Consider the following 24814-nt stretch of genomic DNA (forward strand, 5'->3'; position numbering starts at 1 on the left):
GGTGGCTCCTTCTGCCAGGGCAGCGGCAGGGCAAGGTGGGGGCATGGGCATGGGAGGCAAATCCTGGCAAGAGCTCAGGACTGTTTCTTCAAGGCCATCTAGTTGGTGTCTCAAGGGCAGGGACCATGACCAGATCGGGGGAGGCCACCAAAGGGGGCTGTAAGGCAGACGGGCCTGACCTCCTGGGCACCCTCCACCCTCCGTCACCGACACGCCCCCAGAGCCTGCTTGAGATCGTCTGGACAACAGATGCCTGGGGAAACTGGTGACACAGCTGAAGTGGGGTCTAGGGACGGTCAGCCAGCAGTCACTTGGCACCTTCCTGATAAGAGCAAAAAGGAACTGTCTGGTGGCAGAGGCACGCCTGCCAGACCTGTCTGCTCAGGGGTTCGCATCCTGCTTTCTCTTTGTCTGACTCTTAAATGCCTGCTCCGGCCCTCCCAGCCCTCCCAGATCATTTCCAACAGTCACACTGTATCCAGGCAACTGTTGCCTGGGCTCCCAAAATTCCACATCCAGAGACTGACAAGTCATGGTGCCCCCATGGGATATGGCCGGCTGCTTCGCGTGTGGAGGAGCTGGGGGAGGAGGGAAAAATCCGCTCCCCACGCCGGGATGAGTTTCTAATTCTTGGCCTCAGAGGAGGCGCCTATAAACCAATGAAATAAAACAGCTGCTCCTTGTGTTTAAAGGGAGACCTTTGGCCGGGCGCGGTGGCTCAAGCCTGTAATCCCAGCACTTTGGGAGGCCGAGACGGGTGGATCACGAGGTCAGGAGATCGAGACCATCCTGGCGAACACGGTGAAACCCCGTTTCTACTAAAAATACAAAAAAACTAGCCGGGCGAGGCGGTGGGCGCCTGTAGTCCCAGCTACTCGGGAGGCTGAGGTAGGAGAATGGCGTAAACCCGGGAGGCGGAGCTTGCAGTGAGCTGAGATCCGGCCACTGCACTCCAGTCCAGGAGACAGAGCGAGACTCCGCCTCAAAAAAAAAAATAAATAAAAAAAAAAAAATAAAGGGAGACCTTTTACTGTACGCTGGTCAGATCTGGAGCTCAACTCCATTTCGCTGTCAGAAAGGTGAGAGGCAAAAGCTGGCCACTGTCAGGTCACCTATTTATCTCTGAGTCAAGGCACAGACACCAGCAGCTCGCTGCCCCCTTGCCTACTTCTCTGCCCTGACAGCTGGGGTTTGCCGGTCTTGGCTCTGGCACGTGAGGCAGGACAGCCTGCCAGCTTAGGGCAGGAAGCCACTCCACGTCTGGCCAGTGACAGCTTTTCCCCAGATGCCAGGACACAGGGGCATGGGACGTGCTGTGAACCTTGGAAGGCCTGACCCTGTCTGAGTGTTCTGGGCTGCAGGCAAGCCCTGGCTACTGCACAACTTGGCAAAGCAGCTGCCACCAGGACTCCAGCTTTGGAACAGCCCGGCAAGGCCACCCCCTCTAGATGGAAAGGTCAGGCTGGGACCACAGCATGCATGTGAGGAACCGCGCAGGGAGGCCCAGGCATGCGGCCAGCTGCTTGCTCTGCAGCTCAGCTCTAGGGCCCGCCCAGTGCACCTCTGCAGCAGAGGTCGCTGGGGCGTTTGGGGGATGAGGGGTGGGGCTGAGAGTTACCCACTGGACAAGACTAGGGCTGGACAGAAACCCAGTGTAACCGACACTCTGCCTTCTCTGGTCATAGGTCAAATAGGCAACATTCTCTGTCTACTACCAGGATAAAGAAAATAGAAGAAAGGTCAAACTCAGAAGTCACACTCAGAATTTAATTTCTCCAAAAGTTGTTTCTGCGTTTGATACATGCAGAAAATCACAAAGCCTTCTCGCCTTTTCTGAGTGGGCGGGATCCACAGCTGGCTTACTTCTGTACATGGAGCATGGACTGAGAAGCAATAGCCTCCTTCCAGGAGAGGCTCCACTCACAGGCAGGCCCGGCTGCACGAGCCCTCCCTGCGGGGCCTGGTCCCTGCAGCTGCCCCTCCCTGGCTGGCTCCTCTCTCCTTTCCTACCCAACTGTTCACCTTGTCACAGGGCTACGTCTTGGCTCTTGGCTAAGACTTTAAGGGCCCACACAGCAGAGGACAGAAGCCTCAGATCCTGACAACCTGCACGGCAACGCACGGACTCTGCCTCTCCACTCCGTCCACAACTGGCCTCCTGAGGTAGAGTCGGGCGAAGGTGCCTCCCACCTGCCCTTTGGTAAGGCGCCCGGGGTTCACACAGACACAGCCGAGGACATCCTGGGGAGGAGAGAAGGGGAGACAGGTTTGGAAGCCTTAACTAACTGGGAACCAATGTGAAAAAGAAGTGACATCAGATGGCTGGACCCCAAAGAGAGTTTTACAAAATGGAAATGAAGGCAGCCAAACAACCAGACACATTTTCAGTCTTTTTTTTTTTTTTGAGACAGAGTCTCGCTCCGTGGCCCAGGCTGGAGTGCAGTGGCAAGATCTCAGCTCACTGCAGCCTCCACCTCCCGGGTTCCAGCGATTCTCCTGCCTCAGCCTCCCAGGTAGCTGGGATTACAGGCGCACACCACCATGCCTGGCTAATTTTTGTATTTGTAGTAGAGATGGGGTTTTACCATGTTGGCCAGGCTGGTCTTAGACTCCTGACCTCAGGTGATCCATCCACTTTGGCCTCCCAAAGTGCTGGGATTACAATTGTCAACCACTGCACTCAGCCTCCGTCACATATGTTAACTTGTTACTAGAAAGCTTTGAATTCCTTTTAAGTATTTCAAACAGAAGAATGAGGTGACTTGGCAGAATGACAATCAGCTCCCAAACTTGGAGACAAACCTGATCTAGCAGTTTACTGCTTTCCCATGTGAAAAACTTTTTTTTTTCTTTTTTAACCCCTTGAGGTTGAACTAGCTCTCGTTTGGCAAGAGTGGGACTGGTCTGGGCAGATTCCCTGTAAGGGACCTAACTCCAAGGCAGGCAGGGTGAAGGGTGGCAGAGATCAGAATGACCCGATAGCTTCTTCAAGGTATTCCCAGCTGAACCCACTTGGAGGTCGTATCAGAATTTGGGAGGCACAGGACAGGCAAGTGTACACTGAAATCTTCCCCAGGTTACCTTGATGTGGCCTGGTGAAAGCCCTCAGTTGAGGACCTTCCTAGTCACCTGGGCTCCTGTTCTCTTGGGGAGGGAGGAGGGGACACTGTTGACTCAAGCATTTTACTGACAGAGTTGTTTGTTTTCTGGTTCCACCACCTTCCCACAAAAACAAGGCCACAGGGCCGGGTACTAGAGGCCCCATCCCCATCAGCAGACCCACAAGGGGTGAGTGCCAGGTGGTCTAGAGGGGAAAGTCAGAGACTGGGTTCTGGTGTTTCTGGGAAAAAGCAGAGTTCAAACCTACCTTCACGAAGTACCTCAGCTCTGACGGGATGATGAGGACATCTGGGGTGACAGGCAGCTGTGCGTAGACATAGAACGTCTCATAGTCAATAGCCATGTCTTCTTGGGGTGGGTAGAGTGGGTAGTAGCTACAGAGACAGAGAGAAATGGTCAGCAGTAGCAGACCGGGGGGGCCCCTTTTCAGACAGAGTCCCCCTAGGTACTGGCTTCCGTGCTGCCGGCGTCCACAGACTGACTTTTTCTCTGTGTGTGCAGGCAGAATGCAGGCTTGTCATCACAGGGTAAAGTTTCCTGCTGGTAGCCTGGTGAAGGCTCTTACAGTCATGCTTGTCATAGCTCCATGACCCCAAGGCACTGTCTCCACAGTCAGGGGTCCCAGCGGCAAGCTCACCTCCTCTGGGTCAGGATGTGCTTGAGTATTCGGCTGAATCTGTCTGAAGTTCCAGAAGAACTGGGAAAGAAAAGAAAGCACAAACACAGAACCCTGTTTTTCAGCCCATTTATCTTTAGGGAGGACCGGAGAATTTAATAAACCAGAGAGAAGCTAAATGGCCAAGGCCCAGTGACAAGAGGAGGATGCATCTGGGGAAGTTTAAAGACTCACCCACAAGGAGCTTGGTCTGTCCCCACATCAGGAGGGACACAGGACACTGGGTTGAGAAGGGAAAGCACAGGAATCCCTCGTAATCAAGATCAAGGAGGGCCATTAGCCAGCACCGTGCTGTGCAAGAGGATGCAAAGTTGGCACCATTGTGAGGCGGGCGTATAGCCAGGCTGACTCGATCTCAAACCTCAGCCAAAGAGCCACACCCGTCTTGCTTCACACGAGAGTCACTTCACACGCCCCTTCCCATCAAGGATGACGGCAGAATGGAGCTGCCCAATATCAACTCAACAAATTTCGCAGGGCCTGATTGTCTGCAGAGCTGGATGTTGTACTGGTAACGAAGAAAACCCTTCAGAGAAAATTCCCAGTTTATCCTCCACAAACAGGATGTCCACATTTGTGTTCAGGTCACAAATTTGGGAAATGAAAAAAAGAGGGGCAGAAAAGAAAATGGAAAATGTAGATGAATTTCGATGCCTTTAAGTGCAAAGACAGAATGGACGTGGTTCTTTGGGGTCTCAAATGCAGTTTAGAGAGGTGGTAACAGAAACTAATACATCCAACCAACCCCTCCCCTTGGGTACAGAGAAACTCAGATGGCCAGAGGGTCGGGCACAGCTTGCTGCTTTCAGGACTCTCTGGTCAAGACTGTCAAGCAGCCCCTTGATTTTCTTGGTTGCAGAACGGGCTGGGACCAGAAAGCCAGTCATCCTGCCTGGGGCCTGGAACACACTTCTTACCTACTGATCTCCTCGGCCCCCAGGTGGAACAGCAGATCCGTAGACGTCAGGCCAAAGATCACTCCGTTTATGGAGAGGCTGCAGGGCTCGGACACAAACTGTACTTGCTAAAATGAGAATGGATTGGAACAAACATTTGTACGCCAAAGCTAGAAATATCTTCCCATGAAAGTGGGGGTTGTCTGAGGGCTGGGGAGACCACAGAAAAGGGGACCAAACCAACATACATCAAACTTATAGACACATTTGCTTGTTTAAAAAAAAAAGAGTTTAAGATTCAGGCTGTATGCATGCTCCACAGAGGCCTCTCCACCCTCCCCTTCAGGGTCAGGGCCAGAGCCAGTGATGGAGGCATGCTGGATTCTGGCTGCCTGCTGGTCAAGGAGTGGGTGCTGCTACCTTTTTGTCCTCTCGAGACAGATCAGAGTAGCTGAAAGGTGGCTGGGGGTACACAGGCTCATGATGCACATCTCTCAACGATGGGACAAAGACAAGGTGGGAGCCGGAGCTAGTATGGAAAAAGAACAAACAGAAGAGGGAGAAAAGTGAGTGCGGTTGAGTTATAACAGCTGCGCAACAGGCGGGATGCCTCAGGGCTGGAGGCAGAGCCCACTTCCAGGCAGGCAGCTCAGAAATGCACTCTGTTATGAACAGAGACGCTGTTTCCCATGGGACACTGGGAGTGAAGGACAATTTGTTCTACTTCACACCCATCCATCTGGACAGGCTTCGATTGCCTGGGACACTTTCTTGTTGCTCTGTGTGGCTTTCTCCTGAGAGGATGGAGACTATTGTTTGGCAGAAAAAGGGGCAAAGAAATGGAGATCTAGAAAATCTAGAAAGACAAGGATGCGAATAAAGAATCACAGCCTCAGAGCCAGAGTTTAAACCACAGCTTGGACTCATTACACCTTCTAAGCAAGCATAGCTTGCAGGCATTAAACAGTGTCCCTGCCACACCTTGGCAGAGTGCACGGAGCTGGGGCATCTTTCCTAGGGAGAAGGCAGAATACCAAAAAGACCCTGAGACTGCTGTTTTTTTGTTTTCTTTTTGAGACAGAGCCTCACTCTGTCACCCAGGCCAGAGTGCAGTGGCATGATGTGGGCTCACTGCAACCTACATTTCCTGGGTTCAAGTGATACTTGTATCTTAGCCTCCCAAGTAGCTGGAACTACAGGTGCACACCACCACACCCAGCTAATTTTGTATTTTTAGTAGAGACAGGGTTGGCCAAGCTGGTCTCAAACTCCTGGCGCCAAGTGATCCACCTACCTTGGCCTCCCAAAGTATCGGGATTACACGTGTCAGCCACCACGCCTGGCCTGCCTTCGTATTTAGAAGATCCAGCTGAAACCCTCTGACTGACTGAACACTGGGCCATAATTACTGGACAACCAAGACACAGACATTTCCAGCGGGAGGCGGAAAAGCCCAAGCGGCCTCTCCCTGAGCCTCCCCTCTCACACATGGCAGTAATGCCCTGAGTTTCTATTTCTCAGCAGGTTATCTTGCGAAAATGAAAGAAATATTGAACAGCAACAGTAAAAGCACAGATGACAGCAGATGTTTCCTTTGATGGAGCAGGAGAATCTCTAGGGTTACAGCATACAAGTGAAGAAGAAAGTTGTAACTCTGGAGGCCAACTATTTATTTTTCCCAGCCACACAAAAAAGAAAGAAAGTCCCGTTTCCTTGGTTCCCTTTGCTGACCTTGGCAGAGGGGCCATTTATAAATCAAATAGGCATAAAGTGTTACTTTGCGGGCATGTTTAAAATCCACCAATAGCTCTCACTTCCATCTCTGTCTCCTGCTTAAAATGTGTGGACTTCTCAGGCATACGTACACTTTGACATGTGATAAAGGTGCTGGTGACAGCTGTCACCCTTATCACTGTGGTGTCCTCTCAGAGTGCGAACTGAGACTTCTACAACAGAAAATCAGACTCCTGAGACCAAAGGTGTTTGCATATTCATTATTGTCCCTTCGACACTGAGAAGCTCACTAGGATGATCCAGTCCACCATTTGGGTGCCAGGGTCTGGTAAACAAGCCACGGGGTAACTTGAATGGGACAATCTGTGTTCCACATCTCAAGGGCTTGACATCTGTGATGAACACAATGAACTGAGGTGCAGCTGGCTGCTCTCAAGGGACAAAATTGTCCTGTTTCAGTAGGCTTTGGAAGGGCAATAGTTAAGGAGGAAATAGCCTTCCTGCTCATGGTTAGAAACCGGCTATAGAAGGAGGGATCAGAAAAAAATCCCAACTATGCTCAGCATTGCACAACCTCATACGTCACAGGGGGAGGGTCCTCCAGCTGCTCCGGCAAACAGGATGAGAACCGCAGGCTCTGCTTGCTTCCTCTGAGGTGCTTTCTCACTGGCTCTTTTTTTTTCTTTTTTTTTTTGAGATGGAGTCTTGCTCTGTCATCCAGGCTGGAGTGCAGTGGCGCAATCTCAGCTCACTGCAACCTCCACTTCCTGGGTTCAAGCAATTCTGCCTCAGCCTCCCGAGTAGCTGAGACTACAAGCACCCACTGCCACGCCTGGCTAATTTTTTTTTTTTTTTTTGAGGCGGAGTCTCGCTCTGTTGCCCAGGCTGGAGTGCAGTGGCCGGATCTCAGCTCACTGCAAGCTCCGCCTCCCGGGTTTACGCCATTCTCCTGCCTCAGCCTCCCGAGTAGCTGGGACTACAGGCGCCCGCCACATCGCCCGGCTAGTTTTTTGTATTTTTTAGTAGAGACGGGGTTTCACCGTGTTAGCCAGGATGGTCTCGATCTCCTGACCTTGTGATCCGCCCGTCTCAGCCATGGGGTTTTGCCATATTGGCCAGGTTGGTCTCGAACTCCTGACCTCAAGTGATCTGTCTGCCTCAGTCTCCCAAAGTGCTGGGATTACAGGCGTGAGCCCCTGTGCTTAGCCTGGCTCTGGCTTTTACATGATGACTCAGCTTAATGCTCGGCATTTCTGACCTCTCAGAAATACAAAGAAATTCTCTGCCCAGGCCGGGCGCGGTGGCTCAAGCCTGTAATCCCAGCACTTTGGGAGGCCGAGACGGGTGGATCACGAGGTCAGGAGATCGAGACCATCCTGGCTAACACGGTGAAACCCCGTCTCTACTAAAAAATACAAAACACTAGCCGGGCGTGGTGGTGGGCGCCTGTAGTCCCAGCTGCTCGGGAGGCTGAGGCAGGAGAATGGCGTGAACCCGGGAGGCAGAGCTTGCAGTGAGCCGAGATCCGGCCACTGCACTCCAGCCTGGGCGACAGCGAGACTCCGTCTCAAAAAAAAAAAAAAAAAAAAAAAAAAAAAAAAAGAAATTCTCTGCCCAAGAACTGTTTATATACTGTTTCTAGAAGGGTGGGGCAGCTCCCCCTGCCTCGTGGCACACACTGGCCACAGATGAAAGTGCCTGGTGGTGCTGGGTTCTCATCCCCAGTGTAACAATGCCTTATCTGTGCTTTATTTCTATCACTGCTGACAATACCACATGGGGTAAGGAACCAAAAACAGAACCCAACCTCAAACTGAAAGCACCCAGCCAGTGTTAGGGCACTACGACACAGTCCCTGCCTGTCCCCAAGGGCTGACAAAAGGAGAACACAGCCCTGCTCCTGTGTTTTGGGGGCCTATCTCCTGAGGAGTTCTAACCACTCTCCAGGCCTGATGAACTTGACCAGGATCACAGCAAATCTGGGGAAGAGGGAAGGCACCTGCATCACCTTCATTTGAGGGAGGGAGGGAGGAAAGGGCAGAACCAGCCATGGTTGTCACTGGCACAACCCACGTCCCTGATTCTGGGAGTTGGGGGATGTTCTTTATTCCAGCTGTGCCATCTACCATCCTGGCCCACACTACCAGTACAAGAAGGTAGTGTTACAACTTATTGACTCTGGGATCAGTTCTCATGGCTAATAGACATCTTATTTTAAAAACCACCTTTGTGACAGACTCGTCTTTAAACGCTTAGCCTCAGGAACATTTCTATTTTATTAGCTCAGCTACAGGCATGCAGATCTCGTGAGGAGATCTACCACCTATACCAGCTTCTTTCAAACACTGGCACTGGGGGAAAGGGACAGGAATGGAGGATGTCAGATTTCTGAATAACTTTCCACTCCCAGCTTTAGCCTCTTCTGGAACAGTGACTTTCCTCTCAAATGAGAACTGCACAGCTCTCTCATCTCTGCTGTGACCTCTCACAGTTCCTTCTGTTTGGTCTGTGGCAAGGATTCAAGGCCCCACCCTCACTGACAGTGTCTATCACCACCAGCTGTAGCCACTGGCGGCATCCCACGCACCCTGGGGAAGCACTGACTTGGGAGGAAATTGGGCTCACCCAAAACAATCACTTACACAATGAGATGTGTGGGGTCTCACAGGATTTCACTGCGTAAGTCATCAAACACTTCTCAAAACCATCCTGGGACGATTCCCGTGGAATATTAGTTTATACAAAAGGGAGAAAAGGAACTAAGTATAGAAGAGAAAGAGCAACCGAACAGTGAAAGCCGATGCAGCCTTGTCCTTCCAAGTATGTTTATCTTTGTGTTTTACAGAGATGCCTGTTAACTTGCACTTGAAGGTCAAGGGTTCTAGCTGATCTCAGTAGTGCAAAAGGAAGAAAAGAATAGGAACTGCCATGATTTTTTTTTTTTTTTTTGGAAAAGTTTTGTTTTTGTTGCCCAGGCTGGAGTGCAGTGGTGCGATCTCGGCTCACTGCAACCTCTGCCTCCCGGGTTCAAGTGATTCGTCTTTAAACGCTTAGCCTCAGGAACATTTCTATTTTATTAGCTCAGCTACAGGCATGCAGATCTCGTGAGGAGATCTACCACCTATACCAGCTTCTTTCAAACACTGGCACTGGGGGAAAGGGACAGGAATGAAGGATGTCAGATTTCTGAATAAATCTGACTCAGCCTCCCCAGTAGTTGGGATTACAGGAATGTGCCACCACGCCCAGCTCATTTTCTATTTTTAGTAGAGATGAGGTTTCACCGTGTTGGTCAGGCTGGTCTTGAACTCCTGACCTCAGGTGATCCACCCACCTTGGCCTCCCAAAGTACGTGAGCCACCAGGCCCAGCTTTTTTTTTTTTTTTGAGATGGAGTTTTGCTCTTTTTGCCTAGGCTGGAATGCAATGGCACAATCTTGGCTCATTGTAACCTCCGCCTCCCGGGTTCAAGTGATTCTCCTGCCTCAGCCTCCCCAGTAGCTGGGATTACAGGTGCCCACCACCATGCCTGGCTGATTTTGTATTTTTAGTACAGACAGGATTTTGCCATGTTGGCCAGGCTGGTCTCAAACTCCTGACCTCAGGTGATGTGCCTGCCTTGGCCTCCCAAAGTGCTGGGATTACAGATGTGGATCCACTGAGCCTGGTGCTGCCATGACTTTTAAACGGTTTCAGTTTCTTAATGGGAAGCTCTGGAGAAACCTAGGAAGCTTAAGATTCTATCCAGTATTTTGAAATCTGACCTTCTTGTGCCTTCAATAATTGTACGTAGACACTGCTTGAAAACGTCTTCAAATGGACTTGTCAGTAGACAGTTCTGCAAGAAAGGAAAGGAGATAAATTTAGACGGCAGATGTTTGGTGTTTACTCACTTGTTTAACATTGTTAGGTGACCCATAGATGTCAGCTGTTGGGCTGGGAGCTGAAGGAGACGCAAAGATGAGAAAGATGGGGTCTTTTTCTTAAGGAGCTAAGTCTAGTTGAAGGCAAGAGAGGAGATGTGGGAATTAACTCTCTTGAATGCAGTCTGAGAGAGACTACAAGGAAGAAAGAGTGCTTTGAAATATTTTCCGTGGAAGGTAAAGTATGATGAGACAAAGGATCGGAGGTCCCAGACCTCAGCTATGGAGATGTCCCAGGAAGGACCATTTGTGTTTTATGCAAAGGACAGCAAGATGAGTTATAAGCTTGGGGTATTGGCCAGGACAGGTTCTTTCACAGGGCAGCCTGTGACTGCCAGACACCTGCATTTGTGCTAGTGCTCTTGTGCCTTAGCACCAGGCATCACAAACAAAGGAACATTAGGACTGATATATTTACATGTCCCTCCCCCAGCTTCCAGACAGCCTTGTATTCTGGTGAAAGGAAGCTCTCGGATTCCAGATCTTTATTAATAAAGTGCCCTGCTAAAATGACTTTCTGATTAGCCACAGGAATTAATGTGTTTGTTATAGATGTGGGATAAAGTTGGATAAACATTAAAAAATGAAAAGAAAACTGAGAGCCTGACTGAACGCAAGTACCCAGGACCCCTTCCCACCCCAGCCCACTCACCTCCACCTGTTCATGCTTAGCATCCAGGAAAGGGCCAAACTGCGAGGGGAGAAACAAAGACACCAAAAGAACAAATCAGAATCACCTGTGTCTGTGAACGACTTCAGCTCACCTCTTCCGGAAGTCCTCTGCCGAGGGCCCATCTGTCCCTCCAAGGCTGCCTGTAGAGCCTGGGGACAGCAGATGGGCTGGCGGGGGCGCCAAGCCAATTTCACAGGCAGAAGCACGTGTGCCCCGGATGGAGGGAGGCTCCCAGGGCCCCATAACCATTACTAATGCCCACTATAACACTGGGCTTACGCCTGTAATCCTAGCACTTTGGGAGGCCGAGGTGGGCAGATTGCCTGAGCCCAGGAGTTCAAGACCAGTCTGGGCAATATGGTGACACCATCTCTTTACAAAAAAATACAAAAATTAGTTGGGCATGGTGGCGTGTGCCTGTAGTCCAAGCTATTCGGAAGATTGAGATAGGGAGGATGGGGAGGATCACTTGAGCCCAGGAGGTGGAGGCTGCAGTGAGCCAAGATCGTGCCACCACACTCCAGGCTAGGTGAGAGTGAGACACTGTCTCAAAAAAAAAAAAAAAAAAAAAAAGCACACTGGGCTTTTTTCTGACTTTCTAAACCTAGCAAGGGAAATTGATCACCATACTAATAGTAGTATTTTGAGCTTTAAAAAGAGATTAGTTCAGAAGTTGGAGTAATGAGAAAGAGGTAAGAATACTGTAAAATCAACAAAGGGTGGGGAAAAAAAAGTTGACCTTTTATTTTTATTTTTTGAGATGGAGTCTCACTCTGTTGCCCAGGCTGGAGGGCAGTGGTGCAATCTCAGCTCACTGCAACCTCTGCCTCCCAGGATCAAGCAATTCTCCTGCCTGAGCCTCCCAAGTAGCTGGGATTACAGGCGCCTGTCACCACACCCAGCTAATTTTTTTTTTTTTGAGACGGAGTCTTGCTCTGCCACCCAGGCTGGAGTGCAGTGGCCGGATCTCAGCTCACTGCAAGCTCCGCCTCCCGGGTTTACGCCATTCTCCTGCCTCAGCCTCCCCAGTAGCTGGGACTACAGGCGCCCGCCTTGTCGCCCGGCTAGTTTTAAATACAGCTAATTTTTTTTTTGTATTTTTAGTAGAGACGGGGTTTCACCATGTTGGCCAGGCTGGCTTAGAACTCCTGCCCTCAAGTGATCCACACACCTCGGCCTCCCAAAGTGTTAGGATTATAGGTGTGAGCCACTGCGCCCAGCCAAAGTTGGGCTTTTAAAACTAGCAAAGGCCCACAGATCATGTATACCTCTCCAAAGACGTAGATTAAGAATGAAAAGATATTTTCCAAAAGGAGGGAGACATGCTTCCTAAAAATTTAGAACTGCATTAAAGTCATTTTCCAAGGCTGACTCCTCAGCTTTCCCACTGGTGCCTCTTACCAGGATGCAGACATCTGGCCGGTCATGGTTGATGACAGCAATCAGGTCGAGCAGGGGGTCATACGTGATGCTGTCAGACGTGGTGTATGGCCCACAGGCAACCAGGACCATGCTTTGCTCAAAGTCTAAGACAGAGGTTGTAGGTCTTGATTAGAAGAGGACTAGTATTAGAATGGTGGGAGGAGGAAGGACAATTAGGGGAAATGCCACAGGATTCAACTCAATGAGTCCTTTATGTGTGCAACTCTGGGGACCCAAGGTAAGGAAGACTTCATGTCCACCCTCCAAGAACACACCACTAGCTGGTACAGACAGAGAGACAGGCAGGAACACGAATACCTAGAACACACAGTAGAAACTTTACAAGTAGTGCACATGAAAGGTTTGAGGAAAGTGGCAGTCAGTAAAGAATTTACCAAGGTGGAATTTGCTAACACGTTTGACAATTTTGGGGGATCAAGGGCAAGGCAGGGTACAGGACAGCACTGAGACCTGAGTGTGCTCAGTGTTAGGAAACGTCTGGTGGTCCAGTGTGGCTGGAGAATGTGGGGTACTGAAAAGCCCAGAAAGACAGGCTGGGGAACGGGAGACTGGAACGGGAGATTCCAGGGTGACGGGGTGCAGGGGCCACCCATCATGCTTTGCCCTTTTCCTAACAGCAGCTGCTTTCCTTTTGGAGAATCAGCCCTCCTCTCCACAAGGCAGTCTACATGGGCCTGTAAATCGGGTGCTCTGTCTTCCTCTAGCCAAGGGCAGGCACATGACCCAGTTTAGGCCATTCACACTCTCCTCCCAGGGTGTGCAATCTTGAGGTGAACGATCCAAGGAGAGAAAAAAGCTTAGAGCTAACCTATTCCAGCTGAGGTGCCCAGATGAGACAGCTGGGGAATTCCTGCTACTTGGATGCTAGAGTTCCTGGGCTCTCATCCTGGTTCTAAGCCTGGGTTTCTAGCCACTTGTCCAGTCTGTGAGCTACCTGGATCTCCCCTAATAAATTCCTGCTTTCTTGTTAGTCTGAGTCAGTTTCTGTGGCCTACAACAAAATCCAAAGATCCCAGGGTTCTTAACATGTTGTTGTGTTAAGTTTCCTATTGTTGCTACAAAAAGTTTTCACAAACTTAGTGCCTTAAGACAACACGAATTTGGCCGGGTGTGGTGGCTCAACACCTGTAATTTCAGCACTTTGAGAGGCTAAGGCGAGAGGATACCTTGAGCTTAGGAGGTTGAGACCAACCTGGGCAACATGGTGAAACCCCGTTTCCACAAAAAATACAAAAATTAGCTGGACAGGGTGGTGCGTACCTCCTGAGCCTATAGTCCTAGCTACTTGGGAGGCCAAAGTGGGAGGACTGCTTGAGCCCGGGAGGTTGAGGCTGCAGTGAGCTGTGATCACAGCTCATGCCTACTGCACTCCAGTGAGACTCTGTCTCAAAAAAAAGCCTATGAATTTATTATATTACAGTTCCAGAGGTCAAAAATCCTAAACTGAAGGCGTGGGCAGGGCTGAGCTCCTCCTGTCTGGAGGTCTTAGAGAAGAATCCATTTCCTTGCATTTTCCAGCTTCCAGAGGCCACCTGCATTCCCCTGGTTCATGGCCCCACCTTCAGCGGCAAAGCCAGAAGCCTAAGATTTCTCTATTTTGAAATAAAATTTTTCTTTTGGCTTCCTCAAATCACAGCAGCCTAACATTTCCAAGCTCTGACTCTGATTCTCTTGCCATTCCTCTTATAAGGACCCTTGTGATTACAGTGGGCCCATCTGGATAATCCAGGCTAATCCCCCATCTCAACAGCCTTAACTTAATCACACGGGCAAAGTCTCCTTTACGACAAAAGGTAAAATATTCACAGGTTCCAGGGATTCCTGAGGCTATAATTGAGTCTATCATAGTAGTAATACCATGAACTGACAGAGCATTCAAGGGGAAGAGTAGGTTTCATGTGGTGGTGGGGTAGGGACAAAGTTAAGTTTGGCTCTGAAAAGCCTACAGGAGATGTGAGCCCCAGTGTAAGCAGTGAGTCTCTGGAGGGCGAGGGCCATGTCTTATTCTGTATCTCCGTGAGTGCCTCCTTTAATTCCTTATACAAAAGTTCATTAACAACCTGTTAAACTGTTGCTAAAGGCTTCCCTGGTACACAGCTCAGGTTCCTGGTATCTCAGCCAGGTTGATTTCACTACCTGAAGTTGACCTAATACCAGCACGCCACCCTTGCCCCTAAAAATTTATATTTTCTTTTCTGAGATAGGGTCTCACTCTGACTCCTAGGCTGGGGTGCAGTGGTGGTATGATCATGGCTCCAGGCAGCCTTGACCTCCTGGACTCAGGAGAGTGATCCTCCCACCTTAGCCTTCCGGGCTGCTGGGACTATAGGCACATGCCACCATGCCCACACCCAGCTGATTTTTTTTTTTTGAGAGAGAGTCTAGCTCTGTCGCCAGGCTGGAGTTCAGTGGCGATCTCCACTCACTGTAACCTCTACCTCCCAGGTTCAAGCGATTCTCCTGTCTCAGCCTCCTGAGTAGCTGGGATTATAGGCACACGCTGCCACGCCCAGCTAATTTTTGTATTTTTAGCAGAGATGGGGTTTCAGCTTGTTGGCCAGAATGGTCTCTATCTCCTGACTTTGTCATCTGCCCACCTCGGCCTCCCAAAGTGGTGAGATTACAGGCATGAACCACCGTGCCTGGCCCAATTTTTTGTACTTTTTGTAGAGATGAGGTTTCACCATGTTGCCCAGGCTGGTCTCAAACTCCTGTGATCAAGCAATCCTCCTGCCCCAGCGTGAGCCACCACGGCAGGCCAAACTTGTATTTTCTGATAAAATGTGCAATATAACAAAGTCCTAAATTTCACTCCTGATTCTAGGTCATCTCCAAGAATGGCTCTGGCCACTGTTACATGCATGGGGTGTTGACAACATGCTAGTGTCAGTGATCTGGTTGCTAATCCTGAATAGTGCTCCACTGTGCTTACAAACATGCCTTGAGAGTTGGATGTGGTAACTCATGCCTGTAATCCCAGCACTTTGGGAGGCCGAGGTGGGCAAATCACCTGAGGTTGGGAGTTTGAGACCAGCCTGACCAACATGGAGAAACCCTATCTCTACTAAAAATGCAAAATTAGCCAGGCGTGGTGGCACATACCTGTAATCCCAGCTACTTGGGAGGCTAAGGCAGGAGAATCGCTTGAACCCAGGAGGCAGAGCTTGCAGTGAGCCGAGATCTTGCCACTGCACTCCAGCCTGGGGGACAGAGCGAGACTCCATTTCAAAAAAAAAAAAAAAAAACAAAAAAATTATTTTTAAGTTTTCACTTTAGAACACACATTTAGAATTGTAGAAAAGTTACAAAGATAGTACAGAGTTCCTGTGTGTCTTTCACCAAAGGGCCCCCATTCTTAACATGTTAGGTAACCATGAACATTTGTCAAAATTAAGGCATTAATGCTGGTATATCACTGTTAACCAAATTCCTGGATTTTCGAGGTTGAGTGTTAGAGCCAGAAAAATAAAAAAGTAAATTCCTGGCTTTACTCAGACATTGCTAGTTGTTCCACTGATGTTCCCTTTCTCTTCAAGGATTCAATCCAGGATGCCACATTACATTTTCAAAAAATTAATTAATTTTAAGTTTTTTTAAAGAGCCAGTCTTGCTCTGTCCACCCAGGCTGGAGTGCAGTGGTGTTACCATAGCTCACTGCAACCTTGAACTCCTGGGCTTAGGCAATTCTCCTGTTTCACCCTCTGATTAGCTAGGACTACAGGCACGCACCACCAGCCCAGCTAAATTTTATAATTTTTAGTAGAGACAGGGTCTCCCTATATTGCCCAGGCTAGTCTCCAACTCCTGGCCTCAGGTGATCCTCCCACCTTGGCCCCCCAAAGTGTTGGGAATACAGGTGTGAGCCACTGCATCTGGCCCACACTGCATGTAAAGAAATTCTTCTTGAAATTGTACATCTTTTTCCTTTCCAAGGCAACCTTCAAAAATACCTGTTAAACATTAGTCTTTTTTTTTTTTTTTTGAGGCGGAGTCTCGCTCTGTCGTCCGGGCTGGAGTGCAGTGGCCGGATCTCAGCTCACTGCAAGCTCCGCCTTCCGGGTTCTCGCCATTCTCCTGCCTCAGCCTCCCGAGTAGCTGGGACTATAGGCGCCCGCCACGTCGCCCGGCTAGTTTTTTGTATTTTTTTTAGTAGAGACGGGGTTTCACAGTGTTAGCCAGGATGGTCTCGATCTGCTGACCTCGTGATCCGCCCGTCTCGGCCTCCCAAAGTGCTGGGATTACAGGCTTGAGCCACCGCGCCCGGCCTTAAACATTAGTCTTTAAACAACATGCTTCACGTAGGCAGAACTCAGGCGACAGCAGGACCAATGCTCACTGGGCTCAGACCAGGGGTCTTGTGACAAAAAACCTACGAATTCACTGATGGTGGCACCCTCACTGCTTGGTCACATTGCTCTTCAGCAGCTTCTGTGGCTTTCTTGGGCTCAGGAAACTGCACTCCTGGACTCATGTCTACCACCCTCACTGTTTGCAAAAACAATATTTGAACCGAAACTCACCTCCATCCTCTTCAGTGGGCTGATAAAATGGAAGTGGCACACCCTAAAAACAGGTGAAAAGCTCAAGTAAGGTCTTGCGCCAGGCATCACCTTGGTAAGGAAAGGGGAGGGCACCGGGTTGGGGGGTGGTGCAGGTGTGTGATGGGAGGACAGTGGGGAGGAGCGAGGGCAGGGGAAGGATGTGCCTCTGTCTTGCTCCTTGGATCTGATGGGACCTGCCATTTTTCTTTTCTTTTTTTTTTTTATGAGATGGAGTCTCGCTCTGTCACCCAGGCCGGCAGTGCAGTGGCGCCATCTCGGCTCACTGCAAGCTCTGCCTCCCAGGTTCATGCCATTCTCCTGCCTCAGCCTCCCGAGTAGCTGGGACTACAGGCACACGCCGCCATGCCCGGCTTATTTTTCATATTTTTAGTAGAGACGGGGTTTCATTGTGTTAACCAGGATGGTCTCGATTTCCTGACCTTGTGATCTGCCGGCCTTGGCCTCCCAAAGTGCTGGGACTACAGGCGTGAGTTACCGCACCCGGCCGGGACCCGCCGTTTTTCTATACTGCTCAGAGGGCGAAGAAACCCAGATAATGGGCCGGGCACGGTGGCTCAAGCCTGTAATCCCAGCACTTTGGGAGGCCGAGATGGGCAGATCACGAGGTCACAAGATCAAGACCATCCTGGCTAACACGGTGAAACCCCGTCTCTACTAAAAAAAATACAAAAAACTAGATGGGCAAGGTGGCGGGAGCCTGTAGTCCCAGCTACTCGGGAGGCTGAGGCAGGAGAATGGTGTGAACCCCGGAGGGGGAGCTTGCAGTGAGCTGAGATCCGGCCCCTGCACTCCAGCCTGGGCAACAGAGAGAGACTCTGTCTCAAAAAAAAAAAAAAAAAAAAAAAAAGAAACCCAGGTAATAGCAGGTCACTACTCAATTGTCATAAAACACCCAGCAACAAGTGGGAGCAAAACAGGTACCTAAAGTATCAGTGTACTTCCAGGCAAGGATGGGAGAAAAGGGTGTCTTGCTACATTTCCTGGCATCCTATGAAAATCTCTGGAGGATTGTTGCCTAGAGCAGGGATAGGTAAGCTTACGGCCTCTGGGCCAAATCTGGCTGTAGCCCACTATTTAAATAAAGTTTTATTGGAACACAGCCACAGTCATCTGTTTAAGAGTCCTCTGTGGCTGCTTTTGTAGACAAAGGCAGAGTTGAGTCATTGTGACAGAGACCATGTAGCTACAAAGTCTAAAAGAATTACTGTCTGGCCCTTTACAGAAAGAGTTTGCTGACCCCTGGCCCAGGGGTAGATTTCCACTTACAGATGGAGAATTGACTAACAAATAAATGGGCTCCTAAAAAGGACCAGTTTCTAGAACAGACAACTTCCAGACACACTTTGCCTGAAGCAAACCAAGAGGCAAGTGGGGGTACGCTGTGTACCTCATAGAGTTTGGTGGCAACAAGTTTCCTACCAGTGGTGTTGATTCCTTCCATAATTACAACCTGAAAGACAAAAACAAAGAGGATTGCTAAGCAGTGGAGATCAACGAGGTCTGGAATACATTATTTTGAGGCAGTTAAAAGCATTGACCAACTACTCTTCATCTGTAATCATAAACTTAGGGCATTTTTGCAGAAAACAAATTAAGGGTGTTGCATTAGTAATAATAATTATGCTCTACATAAGTGATCTAATTTTCACAACAATCCTATGAGGTAAGAATTATTATTTCCATGTTGTGAGTGAAGACACTGTGGTTTAGATGGTTAAGTACCTTGCCCACAGGTATGCACCTCGTGGAGTGGGGAGTTGGGATTTGAGGCTGGGCAGTCGGGTCCCAGAGCCTCAGTCAGAGCATGGGGGAAATGGAAATCCCAACAGTGGTGTCTGCTCTGGGGCATGTGCTCCACCCGCACCCCATGGCAGCAGAGACAGGAACTAAGGAGCAGCTGCGCATGGCACAGCACATACTCTTCAGGGGCAGAGTGCACCTGCATCCTGGTGGAACTCCTCCAATCTCACCTGTCCGGGAAACAGAGAATATTCCTTAAGCTCAGATAAATCCACTGGGATTTGAGCACCCGAGGAATGTTCCCGGTCTCCCTCGAGAATCACTGACTTGTTGTTCAGTTTCCCGTTGCTATCACAGCCAATCTGGCCCAGCAGAGTGACAGGCTCCTACCAAAGGAAGGTCACAGCATAAGAATGACAGTCTTTGGAGCAGGAGCTCAAAATCTGAAGTCAATAGGATGAATAGCAAAACAAACTGCAAACAACAAATACATTTTTTGGCAGGGCATTGCTTTGACCCCGAGGTGACTACAGCATCATCACTGACTCTCAGGATGGAAGAACTCTGAAAGGGCATCTTGTCCACCCACCAGCCCAGCACTTGAGCCCTCTGAGGAGGCTTCCTAAGTGTGAGCATCTCTAGTGTAGGGGAACTTGCCCCTGGATGCCCACCCACCTGGTCCTCACCACCCCAGGGCAGCCCACTGCATCTCTGGACAGCTATAACTACTTAATAATAGCTAACATTTCTTGAGCTTACTAAATACCATGCACTATTCTAAAATGTATTCTTAGGCATTTTATATGTATTAACTCATTTAATCCTTGCAACAACCATCAGGTGGATATTATTGTACCCATTTTACAGATGAGGAAAACAAGCAACAGAGAGGTTAGATAATTTAGTCAAGGTCAAACTGTGGGTGAAGCTTGGGTTTGAGATCAGAAATTGGGCTCTAGAGCCATATCCTTAGCAACATACCATACAACCTCTTAACAGGAAGTTCTTTATTAATTGAGCTAAAATCTCTGTCCCCATGGCTTCCTCTTTTCTGTTCCTACTCTTGGGAGAAAAGAGAGGAAGTCTCATCTTTCCCAGTGATTGTGCTTCCCTGCCTTCCCTCAATTATTTCCTTCCAAGTCCTCCAACACTTCCTTCTATGACACAGTTCTGCATCACTTCCCCAACTGGTCATTCTTTGAATGTAAACATTGACAAAGGTACTTTAAAGAAACTTCTAGAATATATTTCCTCTTAGATTAGAAAACATTCTAGAGAGAAAGTACTGGTATATACACCAGATTAAACTATGATATAAAGATAGTATTGGCAGTAGTTTGTCTATAACAAGAGACCAAACCAGGGGAGAGACTGTGAGTCACTGTCCAGAGAACAAGATTCTGAAAACCCCACCCTCGCTGCTGTCCTTTTATCTCGATACGTGAATGCTTCTATTTGTGGGAAATCCCCAGGGAGCTACCTGACTCACCACCAAATCCCCAGGGAGCTACCTGACTCATCACCAGCAAGGCCTTCAGTCTCTGCTTATGTGCAAGACTCTAATCCAAGTGGGAAGAAAATCACTCTCTGGCCACAAAACCAGACAGCACTTACAAATTTTTCTTCAGAAGGGCCTATTCTCCCAAATTCAACCAAGATACATGTTCAAACTAGAACACAGACAATAAGTGAAAAAGGAAGCAAGAAGGATGCCTCTTGGTCATCGATTTAAAAATGTAATATTAATTAGTGAGAACTATTAGAACAACTCTTACCTGTGCTGGGGTTAGCAAAGGAGTGAAAGCTTCAATCTTGTAATGTTCCTTGAGTTCGCTGCCAAGTTCTTCTATCTTACAGGTCAGAACTGCAATCCCAGAAGTGGAAAAAAAAATATTATGTGAAGACATCTCACTTGCCAAGAAGAGAAAATACAGCACATTGTAAAATATTAAAGTCAGTCATTTTACAGAAGCAGGAAGGGTGCCTGGACATCTGGCCAGTTTAAACCTTCTAAAATTCTTGCCAATTTTCCGATATTTGGTTGCTGAACCTGGCCTTCCATCTGGCCACAGGAGACCCCACAGCACAATTCCAGGGAATCGGTATGAACCCCACCCCATCCCCAAGTCTGCCCTTTACTCAAGTCCTCATTGAGGTTTTAGGCAAGTCAAGTCCAACCTGAAGAAGGCTTCTAAGGAAGGAGCCATGAATATCTTTAAGTTGAATTACTTTACATCGTTCAAGTTTTTGCTGCTGGGAATGGTGATGTGCTTTTTAGCCAAGTGAAGTGACTTGGGGCAATCACTGATAGTATCGCCAGTGTCCCTCCACTACTAGGGATTCCATGAAGACATCTACCAACTCGTATATTCAAAGGCAACCTTGGAACTTGTTCTACCAGCCTAGCTGAAGCTTTGTTACTCTAGACCCTTCCAGGTGGTTTTATATCCACCAGAATTTCAAAGGGAAAAACAATCACCTTCTCGAATGTCTGGGAGCTTCTGAAACATGGATTTGTAGCTCCCTGTTAGTACCTCTGGACACCCCAAGACCTTCAGGCTGATGTTTCCAGCTCCTCCTCTCCCAGACCAAGATACTCCCTGTGCTGAGCCAAAGGAGGTAACCACTTCTCCTCGGTTACTTCTTGAGTTGTATTTCTGGGAGGGAGTAGCACTAATTGGAAGCAAAAAGGATTAATATTATTGTGTTCATATCTAAAGGGAGAGAGGCATAACATGAGGTTATCTTTGGAAATGGGGACCGGAGAAAAGGAAGGTGGCCTCATAGTTTATAAATCGAATCAGTTTAATGGGGTTGGACATACCCAGACCTTTAAGGAATTTCAGGAATGAAGGGTTGAGGAATACCAGGCTGAGGAATACCAAACATTTTTAGAGAAGTTTAGAGACAGAAACGTATTTTAAAAGGTTGTCGTTCTCTTGGCATTAAAACTAAGCAAGGCAAAAAAATCCCCAGATTCTGAATTGATTAAAAGGCAAACTTTAAGTTCCATTTTTCTCTTCTTATAAATTTTTAGCATTTATTGGAACATCATCTGAGCCTGCAACTGTGGATAAGCCAAAACTTGCTGAGCATATATAAAAACTCACAATATGGTTCAAGGTAGAAACAACAATAAAATGAAGTTAAAATTAATCAACTTTCCCCAGTGTCTATAGAGGTGGAGAAGTAATGAATTAACAGTCTGGTGATAAGCAAACATTCCCATTTTTCTAGGCTCAACTGCCAAGTTCTCACGTTTCCACTCCCTGACTGGTAAATTACACCTCTAAGAACACATGGATATTGCCGATCTGCTTAGATAACAGTGAAGTCTTCTAATCCTCTGGTTGTAAACACGCCGTACAGAGCTCTATTTAAAACAGGCTTTGTTTAATGCACTGAAACTCTGCAGGAACCAGTTTTATGTGGGGCACCATCGCAATTAATGCCATCATTCTTTCTTTTCACAGAGAGGCTACAGAAAATGAGCTCAATTAATTATCTCAATCTCCAGTGCCACCTCTACCTGAATAATTTAGAAGTTACTTTCATACATTACAAAACCAGTTTCTGCTGTCAGCTTTATTAGTGTGCATTAAAAAATGACTAGGCAGCATTTTGCCAACTTCTCCAAGCTCTTCCCTGGGAAGCTCCCTGAGCCATCCATTACAGCAGGCCCTTTAATGCAGCAAGATGCTCACATGAGGACAGCTGTAAACAGATCTACAGGTTTCAGGGCATTGTACTGACATTTGGAGAATATAACTCCTGCAATGGTGCTGGCATGTCCATAAGAGCCATCCCTACATACCAGGTTGCAAAGATGCTCTTGTTAAGTCTAGAAAGCTTTCTTCCAAAAAGTCTGAGAACTCCCCAAAGCAGCAGTAGACCACCCTAAAGTAAAACTGTCCTTCAAAATCCAAATACTGCCAGGCATGCTGGCTCACGCCTGTAATCCCAGTACTTTGGGAGGCTAAGGCAGGCAGACTGCTTGAGGCCAGGAGTTCGAGACCAGCTTGGGCAACATGGTAAAACCCCATCTCTACAAAAATTAGCTGGGCTTTGTAGCATACACCTGTAGTCCCAACTATGCAGGAGGCTGAGGTAGGAGGATCACCTGAGCCTGGAAGGCCAGTGAGCTATGATTGTGCCACTGCACTCTAGCCTGGGTAACAGAGTGAAAGCCTATCTTAAAAAAAAAAAAAAAAACAAAAGAAAAAAGAAAAAAAATCCAATAACCACTCACCTTGAATGACTGCAGAGCTTCTATCACCAGGTTTCTGAAGTGACAGAGCTGAAAAGGCTAGGCGCGGTGGCTCATGCTTGACATCCTAGCACTTTGGGAGGCTGAGGCGGGTGGATCACCTGAGGTTGGGAGTGCAAGATCAGCCTGGCCAACAGGCGAAAGAAACCCCGTCTCTACTAAAAATACAAAAATTAGCCAGGCGTGGTGGCGGGTGCCTGTAGACCCAGCTACTCGGGAAGCTGAGGCAGGAGAATCGCTTGAACTGGGGAGGCAGAGGCTGCAGTGAGCCAAGATGGTGCTACTGCACTCCAGCCTGGGTGACAAAGTGAGACTGTCTCCAAAAAAAAAAAAAAAAAAGTGACAGAGTTGAAAAATCTGAAGCTCTGGTTCATCTAGAAGTGATCCAAAGTAGATCCAAAGTGATCCAAAGTAGAGGTAATGACTCCTGGCAGTTGGTGTTTCCCTAAAGGGTTAATACTACTGCTCCTCAGCCTCATCTTGATGTGGAAGCTCCTAAAAACCCATCTACTCAGCAGAGCACTTGCCTATGGAATTCTCTAATATGAGACGTGTCATTTACGGATTTTAAAAAATTACATATGATCTTTGTGGATTTATGTGCAATGGTGGCAGAGGGACAAAATACCAATTAAGTCAGTGCAGATTCACAGTGACAAGAAAATTCTCAGAAACTAGTTGTAACCTGAGTTTGAAACAATAAACAGGTTACGAAACATTATGAACAACGATATGTGCTTTTCTTTAAAAACAAAACAAAAAAAACTTTAGATGAAAAGAAAGAAAAAGAAACCCAACAAAACACAAACAGAAGCAGGTGGAAACCTACTTGCCTCTACTGACAAGACCTGTTAAGACTCTTAGACTTCTGAATAGACAGGTTGTTTTCAATAGAAGGTATCAGTTCCTGATCTAGGAAATGAGCCCTAGAAAAGTGGGTGGAAAGTGAGTTTCCTTAATTACCGTAAGAGACAGTAATTTTCCACAAAGAAAGGGAAAGCAAGGAAGGCAGAGAGCAATAGGCTTTCAAGCCAATTCACTGCAGATGTGCATGCCCACCTACAGTTAATAAATAACTCTGCTGTTAGCCTTCCTCAGATAGCCAGAGAAAGGGGAGGAGAAGCCAGCTTTATGGCACTTGAATGAATTATGATCCATACCTTGGAGAGAAACTTGATGGTGAGAGGAGCTGATGGGGGCTACGAGTTGACACACTTCTTTTTGTTAGGGGGGTTTCTGGGGTGGAGATAGTTCGCTTCTGAGAACCCTAGGGAAAAAAAAAGGAAAACAAAATCTCAGTCCTACTAGACCCAATACTAATTAAGTGTATAGTTCCTTGGAAGAAAAGGGAGAGCATGTCCAAACGAAGGCACAAAACAGGACTGGGTGGGTTCTCTTCTTAAGGCCCCACCATCCAAGCATAATCTCAAAAAGAAATCTTCAACGACTGTAACCAACATTCAGGACACTGTCCCTATTTTGAAGGCAATTACGAGAAAGCAAACATTTTCCAGAAAGGACCACCAGGCTGATAATCTGTCCTGTCAAATCCTTCGTATGTTTACTTTCTGTCTCCACCTCTCTGTTTTCAAACAGATCTGAGTTTTACAATGCATAGTTTTGACCTACGTGTATACATTTTCCTGAGAAGGAATGGGACATTACTACATACTCTGGCAAAGTATACCACACATTTTCAAAGGAAATGACTCCCGGCAGATAACAGATAACAAGGTTGAGCTCATACTAGAAGAGTCAGCAAACACCTCATTGATGGTCAC

The 24814-nt window shown here is 48.0% G+C and overlaps 1 protein-coding gene across 2 annotated transcripts in view; it reads right to left on the reverse strand.

Moving 5' to 3' along the window:
• Positions 1-1729: 1729 nt before the first annotated feature.
• The window catches only part of POLA2 (DNA polymerase alpha 2, accessory subunit), a 37698-nt gene continuing 14613 nt past the window's right edge, over positions 1730-24814 (reverse strand). The window contains exons 5-18 of one of the 2 annotated variants that reach the window (XM_033204366.1): positions 24194-24300; positions 21246-21439; positions 20542-20630; positions 18997-19152; positions 18414-18476; positions 16985-17027; positions 12423-12547; positions 11001-11039; positions 10190-10263; positions 5113-5221; positions 4714-4820; positions 3758-3817; positions 3368-3494; positions 1730-2241 (exon numbers count right to left, since the gene is read on the reverse strand). In XM_033204366.1, the coding sequence (XP_033060257.1) occupies positions 2092-2241; positions 3368-3494; positions 3758-3817; positions 4714-4820; positions 5113-5221; positions 10190-10263; positions 11001-11039; positions 12423-12547; positions 16985-17027; positions 18414-18476; positions 18997-19152; positions 20542-20630; positions 21246-21439; positions 24194-24300 (1443 nt within the window). In that variant the 3' untranslated portion in view covers positions 1730-2091. The remainder of the gene's footprint in view (positions 2242-3367; positions 3495-3757; positions 3818-4713; positions 4821-5112; positions 5222-10189; positions 10264-11000; positions 11040-12422; positions 12548-16984; positions 17028-18413; positions 18477-18996; positions 19153-20541; positions 20631-21245; positions 21440-24193; positions 24301-24814) is intronic. The other variant, XM_033204365.1, reaches the window with a different exon arrangement.

This window comes from Trachypithecus francoisi, unplaced genomic scaffold, assembly GCF_009764315.1.
Source record: "Trachypithecus francoisi isolate TF-2019V2 unplaced genomic scaffold, Tfra_2.0 Lachesis_group8, whole genome shotgun sequence".
In the NCBI taxonomy this organism is placed as follows: domain Eukaryota; kingdom Metazoa; phylum Chordata; class Mammalia; order Primates; family Cercopithecidae; genus Trachypithecus; species Trachypithecus francoisi.